At 44.3% G+C, this 27,008-nt stretch overlaps 1 protein-coding gene across 1 annotated transcript in view; it reads right to left on the bottom strand.

The window, feature by feature from the left end:
• Nucleotides 1-27,008, bottom strand: part of NHSL1 (NHS like 1) — a 236,544-nt gene that overhangs the window by 60,874 nt on the left and 148,662 nt on the right. Inside the window, 1 exon segment of the mRNA XM_032215355.1 lies at nt 4,401-4,553. Within this exon segment, the coding sequence (XP_032071246.1) occupies nt 4,401-4,553 (153 nt within the window).

The raw sequence follows: 27,008 nt of genomic DNA on the forward strand, positions 1-27,008 counted from the left end.
GTCACTCCCACCCTTGGAAGGTCTTCAGGGATAATCTCTAACCTGATTGGAGGCTCCATTGGGAGCTGCCTTTTAGCAGCCGGGCTGAATACTCCTCCCCCCCCCCTGTGTTTTTCCAGGCTGCAGGGGGGCTGCCGGTTTGGGATTAACAAAACACAACACAGCTTTTGCTATTGAGGCTAGTCAGCCTCTCGCTCCTCCAGCTCTGTCTCCTAATTAAAGGAGAGTTTTCTTAAGGGGGAAGCAAGAATTAGCCACCAAAAAACACAGCTTTGCTACTGGGGCTAGTCAGCCTCTCGCCCCTCCCTCTCTGTCTCCTAATTAAAGGAGAGTGTTCTTAAGGGGGAAGCAAGAATTAGCCACCAAAAAACACAGCTTTGCTACTGGGGCTAGTCAGCCTCTCGCCCCTCCCCCTCTGTCTCCTACTTAAAGGAGAATGTTCTTAAGGGGGAAGCCTTCTCCTGTTACTTGGCAGCCAGAAAAGGTACAGAGGGGGGGGTTCTTCCTGCAAGCCTTGTGGCAGCTGCCTCTGTGATTCATCAAGGAGGTAGGCTTGGGGGGGGGATTGATCCACCGCCTGCCTCTTTAACTCCTTGATAGGCCTCCTTTTGGCCCTTTGCTGCCTCCCTCGCTCTTGGCTAATGCCTCTGCGATCGTCTCTCACCTTTCTAAGGGCTCCTCAAGTGGTGGTTGTTGCTGGAGGTCTGAGCTGGGCCTCTTGAGCTGCTGGGGGCCGCCATCTTGGACCACGTGGTTTCAAGATAGCCCCCGGCTCCAAATTCAAAAGGCTCCTCTTTGCTGGAGCACATGGAAATGGCTTTTGCCTTTGCAGGCTTGCCATGCAGCTGCCGCTCGCCTCCCCCTGCCTCCCGCAGCTGTTTTTGAGCCTTTCCGGCTCTCACCTTGTCCACTGGTGATAGCTGCCAGCACAGGTTTTCCAGGTCATTTTAACAACCCTCGTGGCTCAACCCCTGAGGGGAGCGGGGGAGCGCTTCTGCTCCTGAGAAGCCTCTGCATCAAGGGCTGCCTCTAGGAGGCATGTGTGCCCGGTTCTCCTGCTTGCCCGGCAAGGGTCCTCACTGAGTGACTCCGTCTCACTCAGTGGCCAGGGCAGCATGCCGCCCCAGAGGGCTTGTGGCAGTCCAGTCCTTGCAGGAGGAGGCTATGTGCGATGTAGGGAGGCAGGATTCACCAGGTCCAAGTTTATTTTCCTTAATCCTTTGTAAATTACTGGAGGTCCAGAGTGGTGCAACCTTTCCCTTGAGTGGGATGAGTCAAATCTGGGAGGACCTGCTGGCCAGGGGGCGTTGCCCAAAGAGCTTATCTGACTCATCCAATCATGAGAAGACAAGGTCAACCCATTCTGGATACTCCTCCCCCCTCACTATGGAGAAAGCCAGATTCACTTAACAGCCAGGTTACTAACTTATCAACTGCAGTGATTCACTTAACAACTATGGTAAGAAAGGTCGTAAAATGGGGCAAAACTCACTTAACAAATTTCTCACTTAACAGCAGAAATGTTGGGCTCAATTGTGGTTGTAAGTCAAGGACTACCTGTACTTCTATAATTTTTTTTACTGCGTTAGTGTAGCTTGTCTTCAATCCTGAATAAGAAATAAAATTCAAGCTGTGAATTTTGTTATTCAATTTTGTTGAACAGAAAATAGCAGTACCTTTTAATACCCCAAAATAATTTGATATTTCTCATATAAAGACATATTCTCCAGGATTAGTTATAAAGATTAACAGTTAGAAGCTCCTAGCTGACCTTGCCTGATCCCAGGATCATATGAGTATGGAAGTCCACCAGATAATTCCAGAATTTTAATAGCAGGCTCGGATTTGAAAAAGCATCCTGGAAGAACTAAGAAATAAGAAATAAGTCATTTCTAAAAAAACTTAACAACTGTGTCCATGAAAACACCAGATGTTCATTCTGGTTTGTAGACTCTACCTTTACAATATCTTTTTGTAAAGATATGGAAAGTATGGAATAGCCTCCAGCCCCAGAACAGAATCTTCAGATCATTTCCTTGAGAGAAGACTTTGGTATGCACATAGGTGCAGAAGAGAAACATGAGGGAAGTATCCATACAGGATTCAGCCTGTTTCTGTAATATGGATGTCAACAACCTTCTAATTAAATGCTTTTCTCCAAATACAATAAATAGCAATAATGAGAGTTAAATAATTAAAGTACCTATTTTTCCCTTTCAAAATAGGGCAATGTGATATAAAGATGAAGGTAAAGGTTCCCCTCACACATACATGCTAGTTGTTCTCGATTCTAGGGAGTGGGGCTCCATTTCAAAGCCAAAGTGCCAGCGCTGTCCGAAGACGTCTCCGTGGTCATGTGGCCGGCATGACTAAACGCCAAAGGCGCATGGAGTGTTGTCACCTTCCCACCAAAGTGGTCCCTATTTTACTACTTGCATTTTTTACGTGCTTTCGAAATGCTAGGTTGGCAGAAGCTGGGACAAGTAACGGGCGCTCACTCTGTCATCCAGTGCTAGGGATTCAAACCGCCGAACTGCCAACCTTTCTGCTCGACAAGTTCAGCGTCTTAGTGACTGAGCCACTATGTCCTTAAGGCAATGTGATATAGTCACCTTCAAAAATACATTCATAACTGGAAACTAAATCATTTCTTAGAATAGCTCATCAACCTAGTTCAGGTAAAACTTTTATTGCATAACTATCCTGCCACATTTACAACATTTTATGAAGGTCCAGATATTGTTGTGCTCTCATTTTTAACTATCCTATTTCCCCACCAATAAGTTTTTATTATTATTATTTTTCTTTTTACAGAAAATTTCACTAAGGAAGAAAGGTAGAATTTCTACAGAATACATTTTCACTGAATGTTAAAAAAGCTATATGGAAGCATTCCATTTTTCGGATCACAGTTGAAGAACAACATATTTTCACATTCTGCTGCACTTCACTTGAAGCAACAGATATTCGAGCATTTCTATTCTTGTCAGCCACTTTTGAAATCAACTCTTATCATGTGAGGTGAGAAATTACAGAGCACAGAGATTTTCACTTAGGAATACTTTTTCTATACTGAGATTAGGACAGCAGTTTTTCCAACTAAAATCTAATGTATAAAATCATACGTCATTTAATTTGAGCTCTAAAACAAATTAAAAACCATTTCATCAAATATTTCTAGCAACAAGGGGATTCGTATTTTTATATTAAATATTTGTTATTCAGTTACTAAGTTCTGCTTTTACATTAAACAATTAATTACACTATTCAAAAATCTTTGCCTACAATGAATTTTTAAACAATAGTGTCTTGTAGTCATGATTTCAATATTCATGTGCAAAACAAATTCTACCCAAGATATCAGCTAAGATTTTTTTAAAGGAACTTCAAAATAGCAAGGAGACTTTTTTTTTTAAAAAAAATGCCACAATACAATCCAAACATGCAAAAATGAAAATAGTGCATTGAGAATTTTTTCAGCTATCAGCTTATATTTCAGACCACCTTCTTATTTTCAGGATACCTTAGCAATTACCATTCTTAATTCTGTGTCAAAATAATTTAATAAATATCGGGCTGTAGAAGTGAACTAATCTCAACTAGTCATTTGCCATAACAGTTTCTAAGTAATATGTGCGTTTTCTATAGTCTACATTTTTTCTCTACTGGATGTTCTGTGAATTCTCATTTCCTGAGTTTTGGAGAGGGATTAAAGGCAACCTTGTGCATAATGCTTCAAAGCGACAGAACAAATCTGTTTGGTCCTCAAACACATTAGTGAAAATAAATGAGTTTGGGAATGAATTTTGGGAAAAGTGGAAATTGGAAAAAGTGGAAACGTTAAGGACTTTAAAAAGATAAGTAAGCCCTTAAGGCAGTGACGGCTTTTCCAGACTGAGTGCCCAAAGTGCATTCAAATGTGCGTGAATGCACACACACATGCTTGAATCCCCAAAATGCTATGTGTGGGCGGACCCTGTACATGTGCGCCACCCCCACGTGCTTGTACTGGCCCACATGCACCCTGTCCTCCATGCATGTGCATGTGGCCCCCCGCATGTGCCCCCGCATGCAGCCCATCCCATGCATGCATGCGCACCCCCGCTTTCACCCTTTCCCCCATGTGCCCAGTCCCCTGCATGCACCCCCACACCGTGCATGCACACACGTCCCCCCGCACGTGCTCCCCCACATGTGTGGCAGAGACCTAAAGACCAGCAGGATGCACGGATGTATGCACGGCAGATCTTAACTGGTGTGACAGCTCATGTGCCCACAGAGAGGGTGCTGCGTGCCACCTCTGGCACATGTGCCATAGGTTCACCATCACAGCCTTAAGGAAAGAAAAGGTGTGATAAATGGGATCTTGTTGACTGACCATGTATTTGTAAAGTTCCTACCTCTCAACACGGACTTCAAATTCAATTTGGCTTGACGATGCAGCTCCTCTACGCAGGGTGGCCTGGTGGAAGGTAAAAAGACATTCTCCTGCTGATGCCAGGGAGCTGTATAATGAACTGTCCATCTACTCTCTTCATCTAGGTTGGAGACAGCTGTAAAAGAGCGGAAAGACGAAGATACATTCAATGATGTGTTAAACACTAAAAGTTAAACGAATCAAATCACTTGATAAAGTCTGGAGAAACGACAGGAGTAATAACAACCATTTTGATTGCTCACTCTATTTTATACGTAGAAAACCAGAGTAAAGCATGTGTGTGATATTTTTAAAAATATTTGATTTTTTATTTCCTTCTGTGTTTATGTGATTCCAATTGAAGGCAATTCCAGATACAGTTGTTGTTTTTAAAATGAATGCAATACAACAACATACAACAAAACACGACATCAGCACCATCAGGAGCAAGCAATAACACACTTCAAATGAAACAAAGACTGAAATAATTTCCCAAAGACCCTTTGGAAGACCCAGGACTCAACATAGTACAAGCTAAGGCCCAGTCTAACCTCAGGGGATATGCATTAGTGTGGTACAACTCTAATGGAGTAGGGTTGTGATTTGAAAGGATATGTAGCAAAATGTATTAGTGCAAGCAAAGTATTGAGGTGACCAGCATCTCTGGAAGTCTTAGCATTTTGCGATCCCTCCCCGATTGTCTCTGCATATCTGTGCATGCATAGTCATTTGCTTCCCTGGGCAAGGAAGATATAACTCAGGACAGATTTTTTTAAAAAAAAAACATGGAATAGCTTGCTAAAATATTAGAGGAGAGTGTTTAGAATTGTTCTGCCTGACCAAAGAATTCCACAAACAGAAAGAAGGCTCTGACCCAGACCCTCATTTACATAAACTTCTCATTTACATAAATTCATGAAAGGAGTAGACAAGTCAAACTCAGAGGACAAAAGCACAAAAACAAAAGGAATCTCTTGGGGCACAAGCCATTTAGATACACTTTATGATTAAAAAACAGTCCAGAATAGTATAAAAAAATATCCATTTATTTATTTATTTCCACCTTTCGTCACTAAAAAGAATGAAAATACTTGCACAAACAACTTCGAAACAGTGTATATAACAAAATGGGACAGCCTTCTATTGGATTCCACCTTATCTGACTTTTACAAGTTGCTTAAAACTTCCAGAGGGCATTCTATCTTTGGTTATAATTTAGCTGTTAATTTCATTTTATTCTAGGCTTTTACGGGTTTGTAGAATGTTTATTTGTGTACTTTTATATGTACTTTTGTAAGTGTTTATATTGTAAACTGCAAGCTCCCGAAGTATTGTTTATAAATGTAATTAAATAATTACAAAATGATTTAAAAGAATAATATATTCCAAGGGCTGATGAATGTAATTTTAAAACAGGCAGGAAAAAATTTTTTTAGCCCGCCTTAAAAGGTTTGTAAAGAACAGCTTGTTTGAGGGCTAAATGAAACTTCCATGAGTCTTTCCCAAGGTGAAGTCTTCTTTGAGTTGAAAGTTTGCCTGCCTCACCTCAACAATCTCCTAAAAGTGTGAGACATGTAGTGGTGTTTCCAACATTGAGCACAGCAAGCAGACAGAGAATTAAATAGATAATTAAATCCTCCAGTTAATCTGTTCCCACAATGCTCAAGTGTGCTGGAAACAACATTTCCACTTCCTTCTAGAAAATGCTAGTGGGGCAGTTCTAAATGAAAGGCTGCTGGATCCTTATCAATTTCTTCTGGCAGGACCTGAGACAGAAATACTTCAATGATTAATTTTCCCAATGTGGAATTGGAGGGGTGTGAAGGCAGACATTTTTCTAGTTAGAACAGGCAGATGAAGAAATGGGGACAGAAACTTCAGGAGAATGGATTGGGAGGCAAAGCAACTTCCATCCTTTTCAACATCTCAATACTCAGTAGTTAATTTATCTCTTCCTCTCCCCAAAAAAGTTCTGTACATCCCATAGTTACTAGAACTCAGCCTAAATGACTTCCAAGTAGAGCCAGGAAAACAAAGCACAAATGATATTTCCATCTAAGCTTGCCAAAGAAACAGAACATTGCCAATGGAGATGGATTACATAAAGCGCTTATAGAAAGGAGTAGTATGATCAAATAAGATCAAATTAAAAACTACAGATGACCCTCAATTTACAACCATTTGTTTACAGTACAACAGTACTTTAAAAAGAGGCTTATGATCATTCATTGTACGTATGACTGATTCCCAAAAGTGATAAAAATATGGATGCTTGAATTTATGACAGCTGTAACAACCTGGGGCCATAATCACTATTTGCAATCTTCCAACAAGCAAAGTCAATGGAGGAAACGTGGTTCACTTAATGACTGCGTGATTCACTTAACAACTGCAGTGATTTGGTTAACAACCCTTCCAAAAAGGTCGTAAAATTAGGCACAACTCACTCAATGAACTGACTTGCTTAGCAATGGAAATTCTGGTCACAAATGTCGCCAGAAGTCAAGGACTAGTTGCAAAAGGATACTGCTTATGTAATGATTTATAAATATCACATTTTCTTTGTAAATATAATGAATAGAAGGAATTCTGCCTTCATATGGTCTTCACATTAGAGGAGTTCTGGAATTCCTTGTCTCCTTGGATGACACTATAGTGTTTTGCACGAGTGCTTTCTTTATTTCATGGTTTGCTAAAATAGAGGAGCCCAACCCCAGGCCTGTACCAGTGATGGGATTAAAAAATTTTTACTACAGTTCTGTGGGTGTGACGGTGGGCATGGCTTGATGGGCGTGGCAGGGGAAGGATACTGCAAAATCCCCATTCCCTCCCCACCCCCACTAACCTGCTTTCAGCTCCGTTCTCCTGTTCAGGGCAATGAAAGAAGATCAGCTGAGAGGCAGCAGGGGTGGGGCCAGCCCATTTGCCGGTTCTCTGAACTACTTAAAATTTCTGCTACCAGTTTTCCAGAACCTGTCAGAACTGGCTGAATACCACCTCTGGCATGCCTACTAAAAAAAATGTAGGCATGCCCTTCAGAAAGATCCAAAAGTTGATATAAATTGTAATTTTGTGAAGGAGTTATTAGATGGTGTGTGGGTGTATGCATGTGCGCGTGCACTCAAATAAGTGAATTAAATTTTATGAAGTATTAAAAATAATCAATCCCCTTAATTAAATTAAATCAGAAAAGTGTTGAGATTTGGATGGTATTGTCTATGCAGATTCTCAGTCATCCAGGTCCTAGTTGTCCCAAAGGTGACATCTTTAAAGACATTTTCCAGGGCGCTGCTCAGGAGAGTCCAAGCAAGGGTTAAATACAGCCAAATTGCCCAGAGCTGAATTGAAACATTAAGGCACGCCTCTGGTGCTGATTATCCCAAGATTTTCAATTCAGCTAAGCCCAGCTAAGACGCGCTTTAAGTTTCCCTTTATTTAGTTTATTAGCTTAGACTCTCTTAAGCATTTACTGTGAGTATTTTCAGTTTAGGGGTGATCAGGCTGAGTGAGTGTAATTAGATTTCTTTAATTCGTTTCTAACTTCGGTTCTCCGGCGTCTAGCTTAACTCCCAGGCGCCGCAGGGAACGCAGGCAGCTGCTGGGGCAGTTAAGACCCTCGCTCGGGAGGGGGAAAGCCCCGCTGAGGTTCCTGCGGTTGGCATCCGTGCCTTTGGTGGCCGGCGTGCAGGTGCGGTGCCTCAAAGCTCCGGATGGTTTGGTGGCTACTTTTAAAGTAATTAGAGCTCCCGGTCGCCATTTTGGGAGCTATTTGCAGTTTCGGTTTCTGATTGCAACCTCGTGGCAGCTGCCTGCAGCCTGATTCACAGCAGGTGCCGCAAGGAGCCACTCTTTGTCCGGCCTGGCTGGCAATTAGGTGTATCCTTTTCACCTGAGGGGCAAGGATTGGGGCCGCTGGTCACAAGCCTCATTCCTGCAGCACTGGGAGCTGTTAATGCTCGTGCTTTATTCCACCTGCTGGATATTGCTGCTGCGACCCCCCCCCCCAATCTCTCCAGAGCGTCTGTTGGTTTGCAGGGCTTTGCAAGGGGGTGAGTGGAGGTAGCCCCTGATTATATTTGGCCACAGTTTAATAATGGCTGAGCAGGTTCCCGAGGATTCCACCCAGCCAGGGGGTTCCTCCAGGGTTTTCTCCAGGCAGGCTGGTGTGGCTGCTAGGGAGGCCATCAGGGGCTCCAAACCATACTCCAGGCCAGCCCCTAAGCAGGGATCAGGGCCAGATAAGGATGCATTGCATCACCAAAAGGCCCTTGAAAACAGTTCTCCAAGGCCCAGCACCAAACGCAGTCCTCCCAATCAGTGTCTCCTGAGGAGCCCGCCATGGAGGTTCCTCCAGCCCAGCCAAGGCCTGTTTCAGACAGTCAGAATGAAGGCCGGGGAGGAGAAGAAGGCGGGGCTTAGCAGTGAGAAGATGGAGTTTCAGGCTATTCCTGAAATTCCTCTATACCGAAGGATTTTTGGACGGGTTTTTGAACCCTAGCTGTCCCGGAGACGACAGTGAAAGGTGAGGGGAGACCCAGTGACCTCAGAGACATTCGCAAAGTCTCTGGGGGGGGGGGTATTAACCCCTCTTGCCAATTCCTTTCTGGATTAGCTGCGTGCTAAATGAAACTGCAGGTTGCCCCTAAGAATGGCAGAAGTGATGTCATCTGGTAAGCTGATTTTATTATTCAAGAGAGACTGTCCGCGCTAAAAGCCTAAGCTAATTGAAACCAAAGAATAGAAGAATCTAGCGGCGAATTGGTCTCCTTTTTATGGATTTATGGCTGGTGGCTACTTTATTTCTTAAACGCTTCAAGGAACTCTTCGACATCCCCCCCCTCTGATTCTCTCTAAGTGGATCGTAAAGTTTACTCTCTACTAATTAGCCTTTCACGATTTGACATTTTTATTACTTGGCTGTGTTTATGATCAGATAAGATTGCACAGTTTCCAGCGTGTTTTTACTTGTAATTTCTAACTGCGACACATCATGGCGTCTAAGGTTTCACTCCAGATTCTTTTTTCCGCATGTCGAGAGCTTTTTGACTCTTTTCAGAGATTGGAAAGAAAATTGGATCATCTGACTTTAAAATATGAAGGAAAAACTGAGATTGTTGAATGTTTGAATGTTCCTGAAATACAAATGGAAAATGTGAGAAATAGCATCTGGTCTATCTCAGAGGAAGGAGGGGGGGAGCTATAAAGAAGATTCATTTAAAGAGACAGAGTGTAAGAGAAATGAAAACTCCACCCTTGAGAATTAAAGTCAATTTGAAAAGTTTTACAAGCCCCGGACAACATTATTATTTCATCACCGACATTCAGAGCCAAAAGGTGCGAAGATATCTTTGTTTGGACTTGCTTATAAAAACATTTGGTAAATTTATCCAACGCGTGGCAATTGGTTTGAGAAGATTTTGCTATTGGAGAGACACAGGCTGACAGATGGAAGAACGCAATTTAAAATTAGCTAAATCTGATTACCTTAATTTGTAATAGATATAGCTGAATAATGACTGATATGGATAGTAATGTATATAATTTGGAACTGGCTGATAGATTGAAGAATACAATTGAAAACTAGCTAAACCTAATTGCTCTTTTTTGTAACAGATATAGCTGAATAATAATTGATATTGATAGTAATGTATATAATGTGGAGTTGATATGATAAATAACAATTGGATATGAGAAAACATGTTTGGATTATACATAAAGAGTATTAATTACAATAATTATCACTATTAAAAAAACTAAATAAAATACATACAATCAAATGTTAATCAATACTGGGAAAATGTTATGATATATGATATAATTAAATATTATGGATGTTCAGCTAAAATAGGACATGAGGATTTGATGATAATAGAGGATTTTACAAGTAAGTAAATGAAATGTCAGCATGTGTTATGGATTAATTCTTTGGCATAGCTAAGGATGAAGGATGTTTAAATAACCATAGGTAATTAAAACTGGAGGTATAATGATGTTGATATGGTAAATATTTGAGTTAAGATATTTGAATTAATATGAGTTAATGGAAGAGAAGCACCAAAGCATGTTGTAACCAGTTGATATACTTCTTTTTTTATAATAGATACCTGTGTTTTGTTTGTCTTCCTGCCTTGTCCCTTGTCGTTTTTGTTTTTGTTTTGTATTATTTTTATTTATTTATTTATTTATTTTGCCTTTTCTTTTTGATTTTTTCTTTTCCCACCGGTGTGGGCAGGTATTGTTTAAGATTATTACTTTTATTAATATCTCTAAATAATAATTACAGTTAAATGAAAATGGATATATAATAATGCTTGAGTTAATATGAGTTATGTTGGTTGACTGTGGAGGAGATGTACCAAAATTTATCTGTAATTGATTGACACATTTTCTACAGATGTAAAGAAAGATGCTGTACCTGTTTCAAATTAAAATTAAAAAAACATTAAAAAAAAAAAAGAATGAAGGCCGGGAGTTTTCCCCCACAGCTTCTATGTCTAGGGCAGTATCTCCAGGGGCCTCTATGGTGGATCAAACTGATCTTTTCGCTTACCCTTCGGATCTTGAAGAAGGCCCTGCCACAGACCCCTTGGCCCCTCAGCTTCCGCCTTCAAGGCCTAAACTCAGGGCAAGGAAGGCCCATGGAGGATCTTGGGCTTGACCTTTCAGTGGAAATGCAGGAAGTTATCAACAGGGCCATTTCCCAGGGTATCGAAGCGGGCAGGTTGCACAAGGGCAAACACACCCGCAAAACTAAGCACCTAGAGCCCCAGCTGGTTCCCGAGGTGGCTTCTCCTCCACGTCCCTTGCATTCCCCCCACTCCTCTTCAGGTTCTGAGGCTTTGGACTGAATTCAGGAGGCTGAATTCTCTGGGGAGGAAGGTGCAGCAGCTCAAAAGCCCTCTTCTTTGGGACTATTTAACATTGCAAATTTCAAAACCATTTTGGACAAGGCCAAGCTGGCCGGTCTCGGTTCAGGAGATCATTCCTATTCCCAAGATGTTTCTTAATTTGGTTCAGAAACAATGGGCTCAGCCTGCTACCATGGCTACTCCCTAATAAGAGGCTGTATACTGTGGATGCCAGCCTGGAGAATTTACTTAAGCTACCACCTATCGATCCTCCGGTTGCGGCCGTCACCTCAACATCTGCATTGTTGGTCGTAACAGGGAGGGGCAGATATGGCGGGGACTTTAGGGCTGGCCATTACTGGGGAAGGAGGGCTCGCTACGTTACAGAGATCCCTCCTTCCGGCCCTATGAGTCCCACTCCAAGGCCAGATGGCACGAGTAATCAGGACCCTGGTCTCAGGCTGTTGTCGCTAAATGCCAGGTCTGTAGTTCATAAGGCTCCCCTCATCCGGGACTTAATTTTAGACAAGAGGGCAGACCTGGCATGTATTACTGAAACCTGGCTGGGCCCGGAGGGAGGAGTCCCCCTCGTTGAGATGTGCCAAGAAGGATTTCAGGTGCTCCATCAGCTGCGACCCCAGGGAAGGGGTAGGGGTGTGGCTATTGTTATCCGAGAGTCTCTAGCACCTCGTAGGATCCCTGCTCCAAGGTGGAGCCAAGGTGGCGCAGTGGTTAAATGCAGCACTGCAGGCTACTGCTAGATCAGCAGGTCAGCGGTTCAAATCTCACCGGCTCAGGGTTGACTCAGCCTTCCATCCTTCCGAGGTGGGTAAAATGAGGACCCAGATTGTTGGGGGCAATATGCTGACACTCTGTAAACCGCTTAGAGAGGCCTGAAAGGCCTATGAAGCGGTATATAAGTCTACTGCTATTGCTATTGCTATTGCTCCGGAGCTTGTCAGGTGTGAGTCCCTGCTGGTGAAGTTGGACCTCAAGGGTCAAGTGGGTTTGCTGTTAACGTACCTGCCTCCCAACAGCGTTGCAGCAGCCCTCCCCTCGCTCCTCGAGTCGGTAGCCGAGCTGGCAATTGAGTTCCCCAGGCTTATGGTTCTGTGGGATTTCAATTTGCCTTCGCTTGGTGAACACTCTGATGGGGCGCAGGAGTTCATGGCTTCCATGACAGCCATGGGCTTGACCCAAGTAATTCGGGGCCCAACCCACTCAGCGGGTCACATGCTCGACCTCGTATTTCTCTCGGAGCAGTAGACTTGTGATCTTGGTCTGAGGGGTAGTGAGATCATACCCCTGTCGTGGTCAGACCACTGCCTACTGAGGCTTGACTTTCGGAGACCAAACCCCCACTGTAGGGAGGAGGAACCGACCAGATGGTTCCGCCCCAGGCGACTTATGGACCCCTTGAGGTTCCAGACGGAGCTTGGGGTTATTCCTGATACCCTCGCCCACAGTCCGGTGGAGACTCTGGTTGCTGCCTGGAATTCGGCAGCGACGGAGTCTCTTAACCGGATTGCGCCACTACGGCCGCTCCGAGGCAGTGGATCCAGGAGGCCTCCTTGGTTCACCGAGGAACTCCGGGAGAGGAACCGCCGGAAGAGACGCCTAGAGCACTTATGGGGATCCAATAAATCCGAATCGAACCGAGCACTTCTAACATCTTGCATCAAGGAATACATCAGGGCAATTAGGACGGCGAAAAGAACTTATATTGCCACCTTGATTGCCTCCGCTGAGTCGCGCCCAGCCGCCCTGTTCAGGATAACCCGTTCCCTCCTAAATAGGAGGGATACGGGAGATCCCCTGCAGGGTAGGGCTGAGGATTACGTCCAGTTTCTAGCGGGCAAAGTTGCTCGGTTTTGGTCGGACTGGGTTCCGATTCTGCAGATCCAGCTGAGGCACAAGGGGATAATCTGGTAGACCATCGCTGGGTTGAGTTTCAGGATGTTGCCCCTGAGGACATGGACAAGGCCATGAGAGCTGTGAGTGCCTCCACATGTGTACTGGACCCGTGCCCCTCCTGGCTGGTTGCTAACAGCAAGGAGGTGACACGGGGCTGGATCCAGGCGGTTGTTACCGCCTCCCTTCGGGAGGGGGTCGTTCCCCCCGCACTTAAAGCGGCGGTGGTGAGACCCCTCCTGAAGAAACCATCTTTGGATCCAGCCGTTCTTAACAATTATCGTCCGGTCTCCAACCTCCCCTTTGTGGGGAAGGTTGTTGAGAAGGTGGTGGCCTTTCAGCTCCAACGGTCCTTGGAGGAAGCTAGTTATCTTGACCCATTCCAGTCCGGCTTCAGGCCTGGCTACAGCACAGAAACCGCTTTGGTCGCATTGACCGATGACCTCTGGAGAGCCAGGGACGGAGGCTATGCCTCCATCCTGGTTCTCCTTGACCTCTCAGCGGCTTTCGATACCATCGACCATGGTATCCTTCTGCGACGACTGCGGGAGGTGGGGGTGGGAGGCACTGTTTTGCGGTGGTTCTCCTCTTACCTCTCGGACAGGTCGCAGTCGGTGTTAGTTGGAGGGCAGAGATCGACCCCTAGGCCCCTAACATATGGGGTGCCGCAGGGTTCGGTCTTGTCCCCCCTACTTTTCAACATCTACATGAAACCGCTGGGCGAGATCATTCGGCGGCACGGGATAAAATACCACCAGTATGCGGACGATACTCAGTTGTATCTGTCCGCCCCGTGCCAACTCAATGAAGCGGTGGACGTGATGAACCAGGGCCTTGAAGCTGTTAGGGACTGGATGAGGGCTAACAAACTCGTGCTCAACCCAGATAAGACCGAGTGGCTGTTGTGTTTCCCTCCCACTAATTCGGCAAGTATTCCATCTCTCAGGCTGGGGGGTCAAACACTACGCCCCTCAAATAGGGTCCGCAACTTGGGAGTCCTCCTGGACCCACAGCTGACTTTTGAACACCATTTGTCAGCTGTGACCAGGGGGGCATTTGCCCAGGTTCGCCTGGTGCACCAGTTGCGCCCCTACCTGAACCGGGAGGCTCTCACAACAGTCACTCGTGCCCTTGTGACCTCTAGGCTGGAGTACTGCAATGTGCTCTACATGGGGCTGCCCTTGAAGAGTATTCGGCGACTTCAGCTAGTCCAGAATGCGGCCGCGCGAGCGATTGTGGGGGCACCTCGCTTCACCCACCTGTCGATCTCTGGGTACGCTTCAAGGTGCTACTTGTCACCCATAAAGCCCTTCATGGTAGTGGATCTGGGTACTTGAGAGACCGCCTACTGCCAATCACCTCCACTCGACCTATTAGATCCCATAGACTAGGCCTCCTCCGAGTTCCATCTGCCGGTCAATGTCGACTGGCAACCACGCGGAGGAGAGCCTTCTCGGTGGCAGCTCCGACCCTATGGAACGATCTCCCCGTGGAGATTCGTACCCTCACCACCCTCCAGACCTTTCACACAGCCCTCAAAATCTGGCTATCCCGTCAGGCCTGGGGCTAAAGACTGTAACCCACCCGAATGGTATGAATGTTGTGTTTTTAATGACATATTGTCCTATGTGTTAAATGTTTGTTTCCCCCCCCCTTTTCGAGTTGTAAGCCGCCCTGAGTCCCCCCAGGGAAAAGGGCAGCATATAAATAAACTTCTCAATCTCAAATAAACTTAATCTGTGCTTCCGCCTGATCTGTTGGAGGGCCTTAAAGCTGAGGATAAGAAATCGGAGAATGCTTGTCATAAGATGCACCTGGCGGCCGCATCGGCAATTAAAACGTCTGCTTTCCTTTCTTTCCAGGGCAGCTCTCCTTTGGTTGGGGAAGCTGATGGCGAGGGTTCCAGTTAAGGATACCAAGTTGAGGCAGGAGATTAACAAAATCATGGCGGCCACCGAGTACACTGCCAATGCCGCCCTCAGTGCGGCTAAGTTAGCTTCTTGGGCCCTGGCTTCGAATGTTACCACCAGGCGTCTTTTGTGGCTGAAGCATTGGAACGTTGATATGCGCTCCAAGTGGAAGTTGGTGTCTGCCCCTTTCAAAGGGGTCAAGTTTTTCGGGGAGGTCTTAGACCTTGTCCTAGTGGAAAATAAGGACAAAAAGAAGGTGATGCCATCGGTTTCTAAGAAATACGATAAGAAGGGCTTTTATTCCTATAGGAGGCAGGCCTTTCGGAACTCGGAATCTTCTTCGAGTTCTGTGCAGTCGCATCGGCCGTTCCACCAGCAGACGGACAGATCCCAGGACCGCCAGTCCTTTCGGGACATTGGTCGCCAGCCGTATTACTCCAGACGCCCCTTTTGGGGGTGAATCTGGCTCCTGTCCCTTCAGGAAGTATAAGTGACTGTCAGGAGTCAGCTCCCATAGGAGGGTGTCTCCAATTGTTTCACGCCCAGTGGGAGCAGGTTACGTGGGACCAGTGGGTGTTGCAAACGATCCAGCTGGGTATCACCCTAGAATTTCTCTTGCTTCCTCTCCGTCATTTCATCAGGTGCCCCGTCCCCTCGTGCCCAGTCAAAAGATCCCTCATGGAACAGGAAATAAGACATCTCAGGGAGATCAGGGCCATAGAGCCAGTACCTCCAGATCAGGAGGGGACAGGGTTCTATTCCATCCTGTTTCTGGTTCCCCAAAACTCTGGAGGGTGGAGGGGGATCCTAGATTTAAAGAGGCTAAATTATCATGTCACCTATCGGAGGTTCAAGATGCAGTCCCTTCAGTCAATCCTGGGCTGCATCAGGCAGGGAGACATTTTAACCTCCATAGACCTGAAAGAGGCCTACCTCCACATACCCATCCGCAAAGCTCACCGCAGATACCTGAGGTTCACCTACGCCGGTCAACACTACCAGTACCGGGCCATGCCGTTCGGCCTGTCATCAGCCCCAAGGACGTTCACCAAGGTCCTCACGGCAGTGGCGGCGTTCCTCAGGTCACAACCAGTAAGACTGCACTGCTATTTAGATGATGTGCTCATCCAGTCATCATCCCCCCCAGCAGGCGGTCGAGGATCTGCAGTATACTATGCAGGTTCTCCGGGGTCACGGCTTCTCCATCAACTTGGAAAAGAGCCATCTTCACCCAATGACCAGGCTTCAGCATCTGGGGGCCGTCATCGACACCATCGCCTGCCAGGTCTTCCTGTCGCCAGAGAGGATGGAGAGCCTCAGGGAGATGGCCATGAAGGTTCGGCGGTCTCCTCGTGCCAAGGTAGTTCTGCTGTCACAGCTCCTGAGCAAGATGATATCGTGCCTGTCCATCGTTCTATGGGCACATCTTCACGCTCATCCCCTCCAGTGGCTCCTGCTGCCCTATCACAGGGCCAACGAGAGCAGCTCATTGCGGCTCGTTCCCGTCTCCGCGAAGGTGTGTCGCTCCCTCAGTTGGTGGTTGTCTCCAGCCCTGAAGAAGGGGTCTCCGTTCAAGGAGCCGATCCCGGCTCACCGTGGATGCCAGTCTGTACGGTTGGGGGGGCTTACTTCCGCAACCAGATTGCTCAGGGCAGGTGGTCCTTGGCCAAGGCAGCGCACAGCATCAACTGGTTGGAGCTGAGGGCGGTCCGGTTGACCCTGCTTCGGTTTCAGACAGGCATTCAGGGTCATCATGTGAGGATACTGATGGACAGTATCAACCTCCAGGGGGGCACGCGGTCCAGGTCCCTGATGTCGGAAGCCGACGACCTAGGTCGGTGGGTGGAGCTCCATCTGCTGCCCATTCAGGCGGAGCAAATCTCCGGCACAGTGAACACCCAGGCGGACTGGCTGAGCAGGGCAACTGTTGATCATTCGGAGTGGTGCCTGCCCACGCAGCTGTTCAAGCGCATAGTTCAGAGGTTCGGTTGCCCCCAGGTGGATCTGTTCGCGACAGCGGCCAACTCTCATCTTCCCAGGTTCTTCTCCAGGTTCCACGACCCAAGGGCCAAGGGAGTAAACACTCTTCACTGCCCTTGTCCGAAAGGTCTGCTCTACGCCTTTCCCCCGTTGCCTCTTCTTCCCAGTCATCAGGAAGATCCTGGCGGAGGCAGCAGAGATCCTTCTGGTGGCCCCCTTTTGGCCCAGGAGGACCTGGTTTGCTGATCTGGTGAGTCTGTCTGTCCGAGGTCCGTGGCAGATTCCTCCACACAAGATTTCTCTTTGCTAGGGGGCCCTTCTTCATCCAGAGCCCCAGTGGCTGCAACTAGCCGTTTGGCACTTGAGAGGGATCTCTTAAGCAAGGACAACCTTTCCACCAAGGTGATCCACACCATTCAGGCGTCACGTCGTCCTTCCACGACTCGTATTTACGATGCCACCTGGAGGTTCTTTGTTACCTGGTGTTCTTCCAGAAGTGCTCCAGCTTCTTCAGCTTCGATTCCTGTCATTCTGGACTTTCTGCAAGATGGCCTTGATAAGGGGTTGGCGCCTAACACCCTTCATCGTCAGGTCACCGCGCTCTCCACCATCCTGACCTCTGAGGGGCAGCCTTCTCTCGGCCGTCACCCCACCATTCACAGCTTGGGGGGGGGGCGACTAACCTGAGTCCCCAGATGGTTCACAAATACCCGACTTGGGACCTTAATGTGGTTTTACAGGCTCTGGTCAAATCGCTGTTTGAGCCTCTCCGTTTGGCCAGCTTGAAACATCTCACCTTTAAGACCGTGTTTCTCATTGCCATCACCTCAGCTAGACATATCTCTGAGCTGGCCGCTTTGTCTGTCCGTGAGAACTTGTGCTTGTTTTACCAGGACAGGGTGGTCCTTCGGCTGGATCCTTCTTTCATGCCTAAAATTAATTCCTGGTTCCACCGGGCCCAGGAGGTCATCCTTCCTGACTTCTGTCCGCACCCGAGGCATCCTCGCGAGGAGCGCTGGCACAAGCTGGATGTTCGCAGAGCGCTACGCCGTTACATCAAGCGTACGGCCAGTTTTCGCTGTTTGGAGTCGTTATTTGTTTTCTTTCAGCCGTCGTCTCAGGGCAGGAAGGTTTCCTCGTCTACGATTGGCTTAGGGCCTGCATTGCTCTCACTCACGTTCTTCAGTCTCGACTGGTATCCAGTCGCATCACAGCGCATTTGACCAGGAGTGCTGCCACCACCGCGGCCTGGGCGACGCGGGCTCCTATTGAGGAGATTTGCAGAGCGGCCACATGGACTTCCTTATCTCCATTTGTGCGGAATTACAAGTTAGATAAGTTGCTTCAGCGGGAGGCATGTGCTGCAGGGTATTAATTCCAGCGGAGAGACCCTGACTGCTTCTGCTTCCCACCCTAGTGATATTTAGCTTGGGTATGTCCCTTACTTGGACTCTCCTGAGCAGCGCCCTGGAAAAGGACCATTGACTTACCCAAAGGGTCGTTTTCAGGGCGCTGCGAAGGAGAGTCCACCCCACCCTGGGGTCTGGCTCCGCTGTTATCACGTTTGTTTCTTTGGATGTTCCAGTTGGACTTGTTCTGGTTGTGTTTCCAGTTGATCCAATGTTGGACTTCTCAGCGCACAACAGTTCCACGTCTTCATTGAAAATCTGGGGATAATCAGCACCAGAGGCGTGGCTTAAAGTTTCAATTCAGCTCTGGGCAGTTTGGCTGTATTTAACCCTTGCTTGGACTCTCCTGAGCAGTGCCCTGAAAACGACCCTTCAGGTAAGTCAATGGTCCTTTCGCTTCTAATCCAAAAAGCTGAAAGAGCTTCTTGGATGAGAATCAAAACATATTCAAAGAACAAGAGTATCTAGTTGCCTCTTGAAAAAGAAGCACTTTTGGGTTGGATAGTATTCCTCTTAAAACTCAGCAGCCATCTTTTATTGGACTTTATTAACAAAGCACAAACTGCTGTTTAACTACAGGTAGTCCTTGACTTACAACCGTTCATTTAGGGATTGTTCAAATTTACCAGGGGGTTCAAAAAAGTGACTTATGTTTTTCACACTTATGACCATTACAGCATCTCCATAGTCACATGATCAAAATTCAGAATACATAGTGGTTCATATTTATGACTCCATAGTGTCCTGGGGTCATGTGATCACCTTTTGTGACCTTCTGAAAAGAAAAAGTAATGGGGGGAAAACCAGATTTCCTTAACAACCATGTTATTCACTTAACAATGAATCACTTAACAACAGTGGCAAGAAAGGTTGTAAAATGGAGCCAAACTTGCCTAACAAATGTGTCACTTAGCAATACAAATTTTTGGGCTCAGTTGTGGCTGTAAGTTGAGGACTACCTGTGTAATGGAATATATGCTGAGACGTTATGTAGGTAAATAACAACACCATTAGTGGGAAACCTGCCTGCATTTTTTCACCACAAATTAACCAATGGTGATAAATGACCTTACAGGAAAAAGCCTTCCATTTCAGTGTGGCTACAGTATTTCGGCCAGCCTATGAATACGACCGGTTTGCCCTTAGAGTTTTTCATGCACATCTTACTAATGGGAGTCAGCAAGATCTGCTTGAGGAATTCTAAGGTCATCCTCATTTATTACACCATATATTACAGGGACCATCTCATGCAGCCAGGTAGATCATGCTGACACAATGGTTGACTGCCTTCTTAAGCCTTGCTAAAGAAACCCCAACCCCCCCCCCAAAGAAAATGAATAGAAAGATGAGCTATCTACCCGACACTTTGATCACTTTCAATCTTTACCTATAATGAAGAATGGATGAAATGGTGGTGAGGGAGAAAACAAGTTGGAGAGAAAATCACAGGTGCTTAATACAGAATTAAATTAGGCTTGCCACACAAATGCTGAGAGCAGGGCTATTGCCACCTTTCCTTTCCAAGTTTCCTTTAAAGTTAAACGCAGAGTAGTTTTGTATGTGTGTGTGTATACACATACATACACAAACATGCATACACACACACACATGCATACACACACAACTAGCAAGTTAAAACAATTTGTGATCTTAAATAAGGGCTACCTGTGAAAAGTTTGGAAAGAGCAGCAAAACAAAGCAAAGGGGTCCTGCATTAGTTTTGAATGAACATGGTCTATAAGGACTATACAAGGCTTCAGCTGGTTAAACATCTCTATACAATCAACTCTTGCCTGTATCAAGTTTCTTTCAGGGTTGCATCAAAAAGCGTCTCTCCTTTCTCCATAGGTAATTCTGGCACACAAAAGAAAACGAGGAAGCGACAATTCAAAACTTTAGGAGCTCAACAAAAGCCAGGGCAGGTGCTTAGGGTACTGTTTAATAAGCTGCCTCCACACAATATCAAAGCACAGAAAACTAAACAATGCTATATACGGTTGGAGAAATAGGAGCAGGTTATGCAATGTTTTCATAATGCTTCTGCCAGAAATCTAAACAGATTTTTTTAAAAAAAAAAAACAACCATGCCTACTTACTCTTTTTCTTGAAAAACTGTATTAAGGCTTTGAGCTTTGTATTGATAAGCACCCCCATTTCAGTAGGGAATGCCTTGCTCACTCCAGGTTTCCATAGAGAGCGAGAGGTATCGTGCAGAAACTAAATTCCAGTGCTTCCCCAACAGTTCTTACAATTTCTGCTAACTTTGCTCATCCTTACGCCACCCCTCTTTTCCTCTTTTCCTCGTTTCTTCTTTTAAAAAGCAAGCTCTACGTTGCCGTGAGACGTCCTACCAATTAGAAACCATTAACGGTCTTTGAACCTGAAAGCCTCCATTGGAAACATAATGCTGTGCAGGCAACCCGCCAGTTACAATGTGAGGAGAAGATGGGGACGAGCAGAGCCAATCTTTGTTCATGTTTGCACGGAAGCAAGATGGAGATTTCTGCTTCAATGCTCTTTCATACTTTCTCCCCCCCACCCCTCCCCCCCACTTCTCTTAGGAAACCAAGAGTTCTTCTTTCCCCTGCAGACTGTACTTTACAAAGATGAGTACAATAAATGTACAATAAATGCCCCCTGGCATTCCCTTAATGGGATCTTGGAAATCCTTTACAGGACAGAATACTGTATGAGGTAGATGCTCTAATGGGTAGGACTTTTCTCATCCTAGCCTGAATAATATTTTTTTTTAATTGTCTGGGACAGTGAGATACGCAGGGTTTTTTTTTCCTAAACCCATTAATTTCTTTTCCTACCAAGGACTGTCTTTATAGTCAGCATGATTCCAGCACTGCTATAAAATTCCTTGTCTGTGTGTGTGTGTGTAAATCATAAAGTGCCTTTCTCTTCATTTTTATATTTTGATCCTTTTGGCAGCTTCTAAAATGATTTTCCTTTAAATCATTCTGCTTTACAGTGTTACATTTACCTGTCAATTTCTATTATATACAAGTGTATATTCTATTATATACAAGTGTAAACAACGCTGCAGAGCACTGCACACCAGAACAACTAGGCACAAGAAATTTTTTTTCTGACTGCCATCACTGTGCTAAACAAATAATTCTCTCAACACTGTCAAACTATTTACTAAGTCTGCATTACTATAACTATTAATCTTCTCATCGTTCCTATCACCCATCCTCTCCCACCTATGATTATATGACTGTATGTAACTTTGTTGCTTGTATCCTTACAATTTATATTTGTTTCCTAATATGATTTGATTGCTTATTTGTACCCTATGACTATAATTAAGTGTAGTACCTTATCATTCGTGATGAATGTATCTTTTCTTTTATGTACACTGAGAGCATATGCACCAAAGACAAATCTCTTGTGGGTCCAATTACACTTGGCCAATAAAAAATTCTATTCTATTTTGTGTATAATAAACACCGCTGTACAGTTTATCTTTCCATTCATTCATTCATTGACTCACTCACAAGATTTAAAATTTATGATTACAATTCCCACTTAGGTATAATTTCTATCTAAGACATCTTAAACAATATTGGTAAGCGAAGGATTTTTTAAGTGAAAGCATAATCTCTTTCCTCTCTTTGGAAGCAATTCACAATTTTTGCAAAGAACAATACTAAGCACGCTATTAATGTGCTCAGTGGGGCATGCCTGTAGCACAATGTTGAGGCTCAAGAAGTCAGACTGCCCTTTCAAAGAAAGACCAAGCAATGCCTTAGCTTGACACTGAAAGGAATTTTCCTTTCCCCAAAGAAACACCAACATCGCAGGTCCTTTCCAAGAGAAGCCAGATAGATTCAAAGCTTTGGGATACCATATGAGTTAATAGTTTTCCCCTTTAGCACTTCAACTTTGTTTCACCACAGCAATGTAAATGGATAGACAATGCATGTTCCCTGATTAATTACCTTCAGGAGAGAACTTCTCTTAAAAGTTACTTCAGCAAAACCAATAGATCAACAAAAATCAAAATAGATAAGAGTCAAAGGAATTCAAGACAGGCTGAACTTAGATCTCTTGTGGGCACACAGGGACTCATGACTGATGAACTGTTTGACTCTTCCTTCAGGCTCAGCTTGATCATCTCCTTCCAATGACTATGTGATTTGCTTAACAACCACTCTAAAAATTATCATAAAATTGAGTCCAACTCATTATCACAATGACTTATGATGGAAATTCTGGCCCCAGTTGTGCTAGTAAGTGAAGGACTACCTGTATTCTATGCAATGAAGGACAGGGAAGATTCAATCTTCACCATGACCGTGGACAAGTCACCATTTCCCAGTGCAACCGACTTTACATCAGGAAACAGAATTTATGTTCATGATTGGAAATTCTTTGAAGGACAGGTATAATATAAACTTAACAAATAATGCAAGCTAACTGAGATTTGTGTAAAGTTTTGAATAATATCTGTTAAAATATAATACATAAATTTTAAGGGCTTCAATGGAGAATTCTTTCACAGTACAATTAGAATAAATCTGGTAGCAGTTATTCAGACCACTGCATTTCATTAAAAGGCATAAGCTCTGGTGAGCTACAGCTCACTTCGTCAGATGCTTAGTGTGCTACCATAAGGCACTATGGTAACAGTGGCTTGATTAAACAGCGGCAACCATAGATTAACATGGTTCGCCTCCTAAGAATGCTTTTCCATTTAATGTACCAAATGCATTTGTTATATGCATATAAGTGTTAAACCAGTGTTTTGGTAGAGAAAACATATGTACCATATATCATGACAAATATACTAAGCATTGCCAAATGAGGTATCACCAAAAAAAGACATATTTCAGTTGCTACATACTGGTTGTTTTCCAATTCAAACAGATAAAGCAAAAAGTAAATCTTTTTAAGGCTTTATTTTAAAGCACTGAATCTTCCCTCTCATGTAATATACCGTATAACCTACTCCAAGAGACACCTTAAGAAACAATACTTATTTATTCCAATTAGATGCCATAATGAATCTTTAAGAAGCGAACAAACAAAACATGAAAAAAAACATTAAATCCCCTTCCACTGACATTCAGACTATTAATCTAATCAAACATTTCACTGCAGTGGTTATCAAATGCTTCTACAAGAACGAATGATAAATAATTTATAAGTTATGAGGCACTTTTTCCCTTTTCAAACCATCTAGACTAAGCCAACCCTCGGCATTATCCCTCAGAACAAAAGTGAGTTCTTGTCACAAAACCTCTCCCAAGAAGCAATGAATTTAGCTGCCCTCCAATCATGAACTGAACTCGCCTCACAATAGTCTCTTTCAAATAGGCAGCCTCGGCCTTCATGCATCTTAATACTGCCTTGGCTCCTAAGAAGTGATAATGAATTAAACTGGGGATCTGGAGAAGAATCAGAAAGTAAGCCACATTTCCTCCTTTAAAACAGCTGTTAAAAACAAAAACAAAAGCCCAACAACCTGTGTACCATATAAGCCAAAGCAAGAGTCAGACATAAACCATCTTTGCAAAGAAGATTATAAAGAAGGTAACTGGTTAGAAGAAATTCAGGGCAGCTTCTTCAGGAGATCAGAAATCCTGAGGAGGAGATTGGTAGATTTACAATAAAATGGGATTATGATAAGAGACAAAGAAAGTAAAAGGAGAGCTTATTTTAGCATAAATAACACTTTCCATACACGGGTTTTAATTTAGTATCTCTGATTACTGATTCATTTTCTCTACCATCACAGACTATAAGTATAAGCACATCAGTATAAGATATTTATAACTAGTATAGTGTAGTATAGTATAATTATATTATATTATATTATATAATAGAGAGTAAGTTACTAGTATTTGTGAGGATCTTCTATATGGCCATTTCACATTGATGAAACAAAGGAGAAGTAGGGGGGTGGAGGATGGGAGGGACAATGGGGAATGAAAATAGTAATTTCCTTGATCAGCATTTCTGTAATATGAAATAAATGACAGAAATAATTTAGACCAACTTTCACCATTTAACTCTATGCTTAAATCTAGAATTATTTTGAGGTCTGTGATGCTGATATGTAAATTTATGCCTCAGGAGTCAATATTATAGCTTCCATAAATCAAAACATGCAGGCCAAATTCAGGAATTATGGGACATATAATCCCAAAACCATGGTTAGAATAGTTTTATACTGTGACTCAACACAGAGGGTTTTACAGGAATTCAACTTCAAAGAATAAATTATGGAATTGTCATAAATGTTATCTTCCAAAACCAGGATCCATGGCCTGTTTTAAACTTCAATTCTGTATTTAAATCTGAAAGCTGGTTCCAATGTGTTCTGTAAGCATTACAACAAATAATTTCATACATCACAAATATTTTTTTTAAAGTATAAAATATACAGAAAATACAGTGACGTGCAGTGAAGCTTCTGGCTGGTGAGGCAAAAAGAAAGAAAGCGGCTTTTACCCCCCCCCCCCCGCAGCAGGCTGGAGCGAGAGCCGCGGAGGTGAAAGGCGAAGAGGGGTGGGGGTGGGGTGTTCCAAGAGGCCCCCTCCCCTTTTGGCACTGCGCAAGCCAGGCCCACAGTGGCAAGAGGATCCGCTCCACTTCTATCGCCCCCCCCTCCGCTCCAGAGAAGCCGGCTGCGAGCAAGTCTCCACGAGCCCCGGTTCCCTCTCCCAGCAGCCCCGCGGTTCCTCCTCACCCCCCACCTCCTCCATCCCCACCTCTGTGTCCGCCAGGCATCTTGCGTTTATGCCCGCCATAAACACGAGATGCCTGGAGGACACAGCGGGGGGGACGGAGGAGGCGGGGGGGCAAGGTGGCAGCCGGGGAAGAAAGGGGAGAGGAGGAGGAGGAAAGGAAGAGGGGAGCAGGATGGGGGGGAGAGGTCTGCCCCTCTCTTCTCAAACAAACAAGGCTCCCCTCCCTGCGTCTGCTCCTTCCCTCTCTTCTCAAGCAAACTCTCTCTCAAATTGAGAGTTTGTTTGAGTGAAGTTAAGAAAGAAACACACACACACACACACAATAAAAACAAATTACAATTACTTAAATTACAAATAAATTGAATTCCTCCCCCCTGCCCCCTCCCTCTGACCCACATACCTTCCAGCTACGCCAAAATTCCAGATTCGGTCTAGCTAGGCTCCAGGGCCAGGCAGGCTAGGATAGTGGCTCCTAGAGCCACCACGTGCCTTCTGCAGGAGGAGGCCCGAGAACTATGGGCCTCATTTGCATATAATTTTTTTGCTTTTTAACCCTTGCACTATGCAAAGGAGGCCCCGAGTTCTCTGGCCTCCTCCTATACTTAAACACTATGTACACTCCAAATCACTGTGAGTTGAAGTCTGGTAGCAACTAGCTTGGCCTTAATTATTTAAAAAAAAAATCTTTAAAATCCCTTCCTTTTCCTGAGGAGACTGGTGAGGCCCCGCCTCCCCTGCCTCTAGTGAGTGCATGTCCCTGAGAAAATATATTAATGAAATGCTTCATAATATAGCCAACAAATTAACACACAGGTCAGCAGCAGACAGAACAGCTACATATATTTCTACTGTAAGGTCAAGGAAGACATGACCTTAAAAAAAGAAAATGAGATTAAAGTGTAAACAGTCAATATTACAATCAATACAAATAAATTAGCAACCCCCTCAGGAAATCTCAACCAATAGGAGCTCCAGACTGTAAGATTATCATGTGTCTATACAAAAAACCTTGAGGCTCCTCTATCTATATTCAGAACATCTGAACAACAAATCTATATCTATATCTATCTATCAGATTTGGAACCACCCATCTCCCTCATAGTGACTATAGCCAGTGGTTATTTTTTCAAAAATATAAAAGAGAATGTCAAATTTCAAAATTTTAAATAGCACTCAAAATTATTTTGAAAAAATTAATGTAGGCAAAACAAGTATGACATACATATGGATCTTACTAGTACACATTAATTAGTTGAAAAAATATTGTTTTTACATAGCTCCTTCTACAAAGACACAGAACATACAAAGAATATAGTCTAAACTAATGTTAATAAATAATGTACCGTATCTCTGAAGAGATAGAAAAAAGTGCTGCACAAAAGCCTTTATTTTTGCAGTGCAATAAATTCCTCCCAGTTTAAATAGCAACAAGTCAGTTCTGCTTCTAGTTACCCATTGATAGTTCAATGCCGCTTCGGAATTTGCTTAATTACTTAAATATAATACTGTGGGTTACCATCTGCTCAGTACTCTGCTTATTTACTCAGTCCTTCATTGCAAGCTTCCTGGCACTTATTTAGTACATTTACTTCAGTTGAATGCACAGTCTAAAAGCTACCAACTTCTACACAGAACTTTTATCTCAATCATTAACCTACGGTTGGCAGCTAAAAATGAAAATTAACTGTTTTCTAAAGCTCTAACCAAGCTTGTTCCAGAACTGAAAGATAGCAATATAAACCACTTACACTGCCAAGAACAATCAGCTAAGGTGCTCAAGAATTTTTTTTAAAGAGTTTGGTCATTTAAAAAATGGTTAAGTTTTGACA

The sequence above is a fragment of the Thamnophis elegans genome, chromosome 4 (assembly GCF_009769535.1).
Source record: "Thamnophis elegans isolate rThaEle1 chromosome 4, rThaEle1.pri, whole genome shotgun sequence".
Classification (NCBI taxonomy): Eukaryota; Metazoa; Chordata; class Lepidosauria; order Squamata; family Colubridae; genus Thamnophis; species Thamnophis elegans.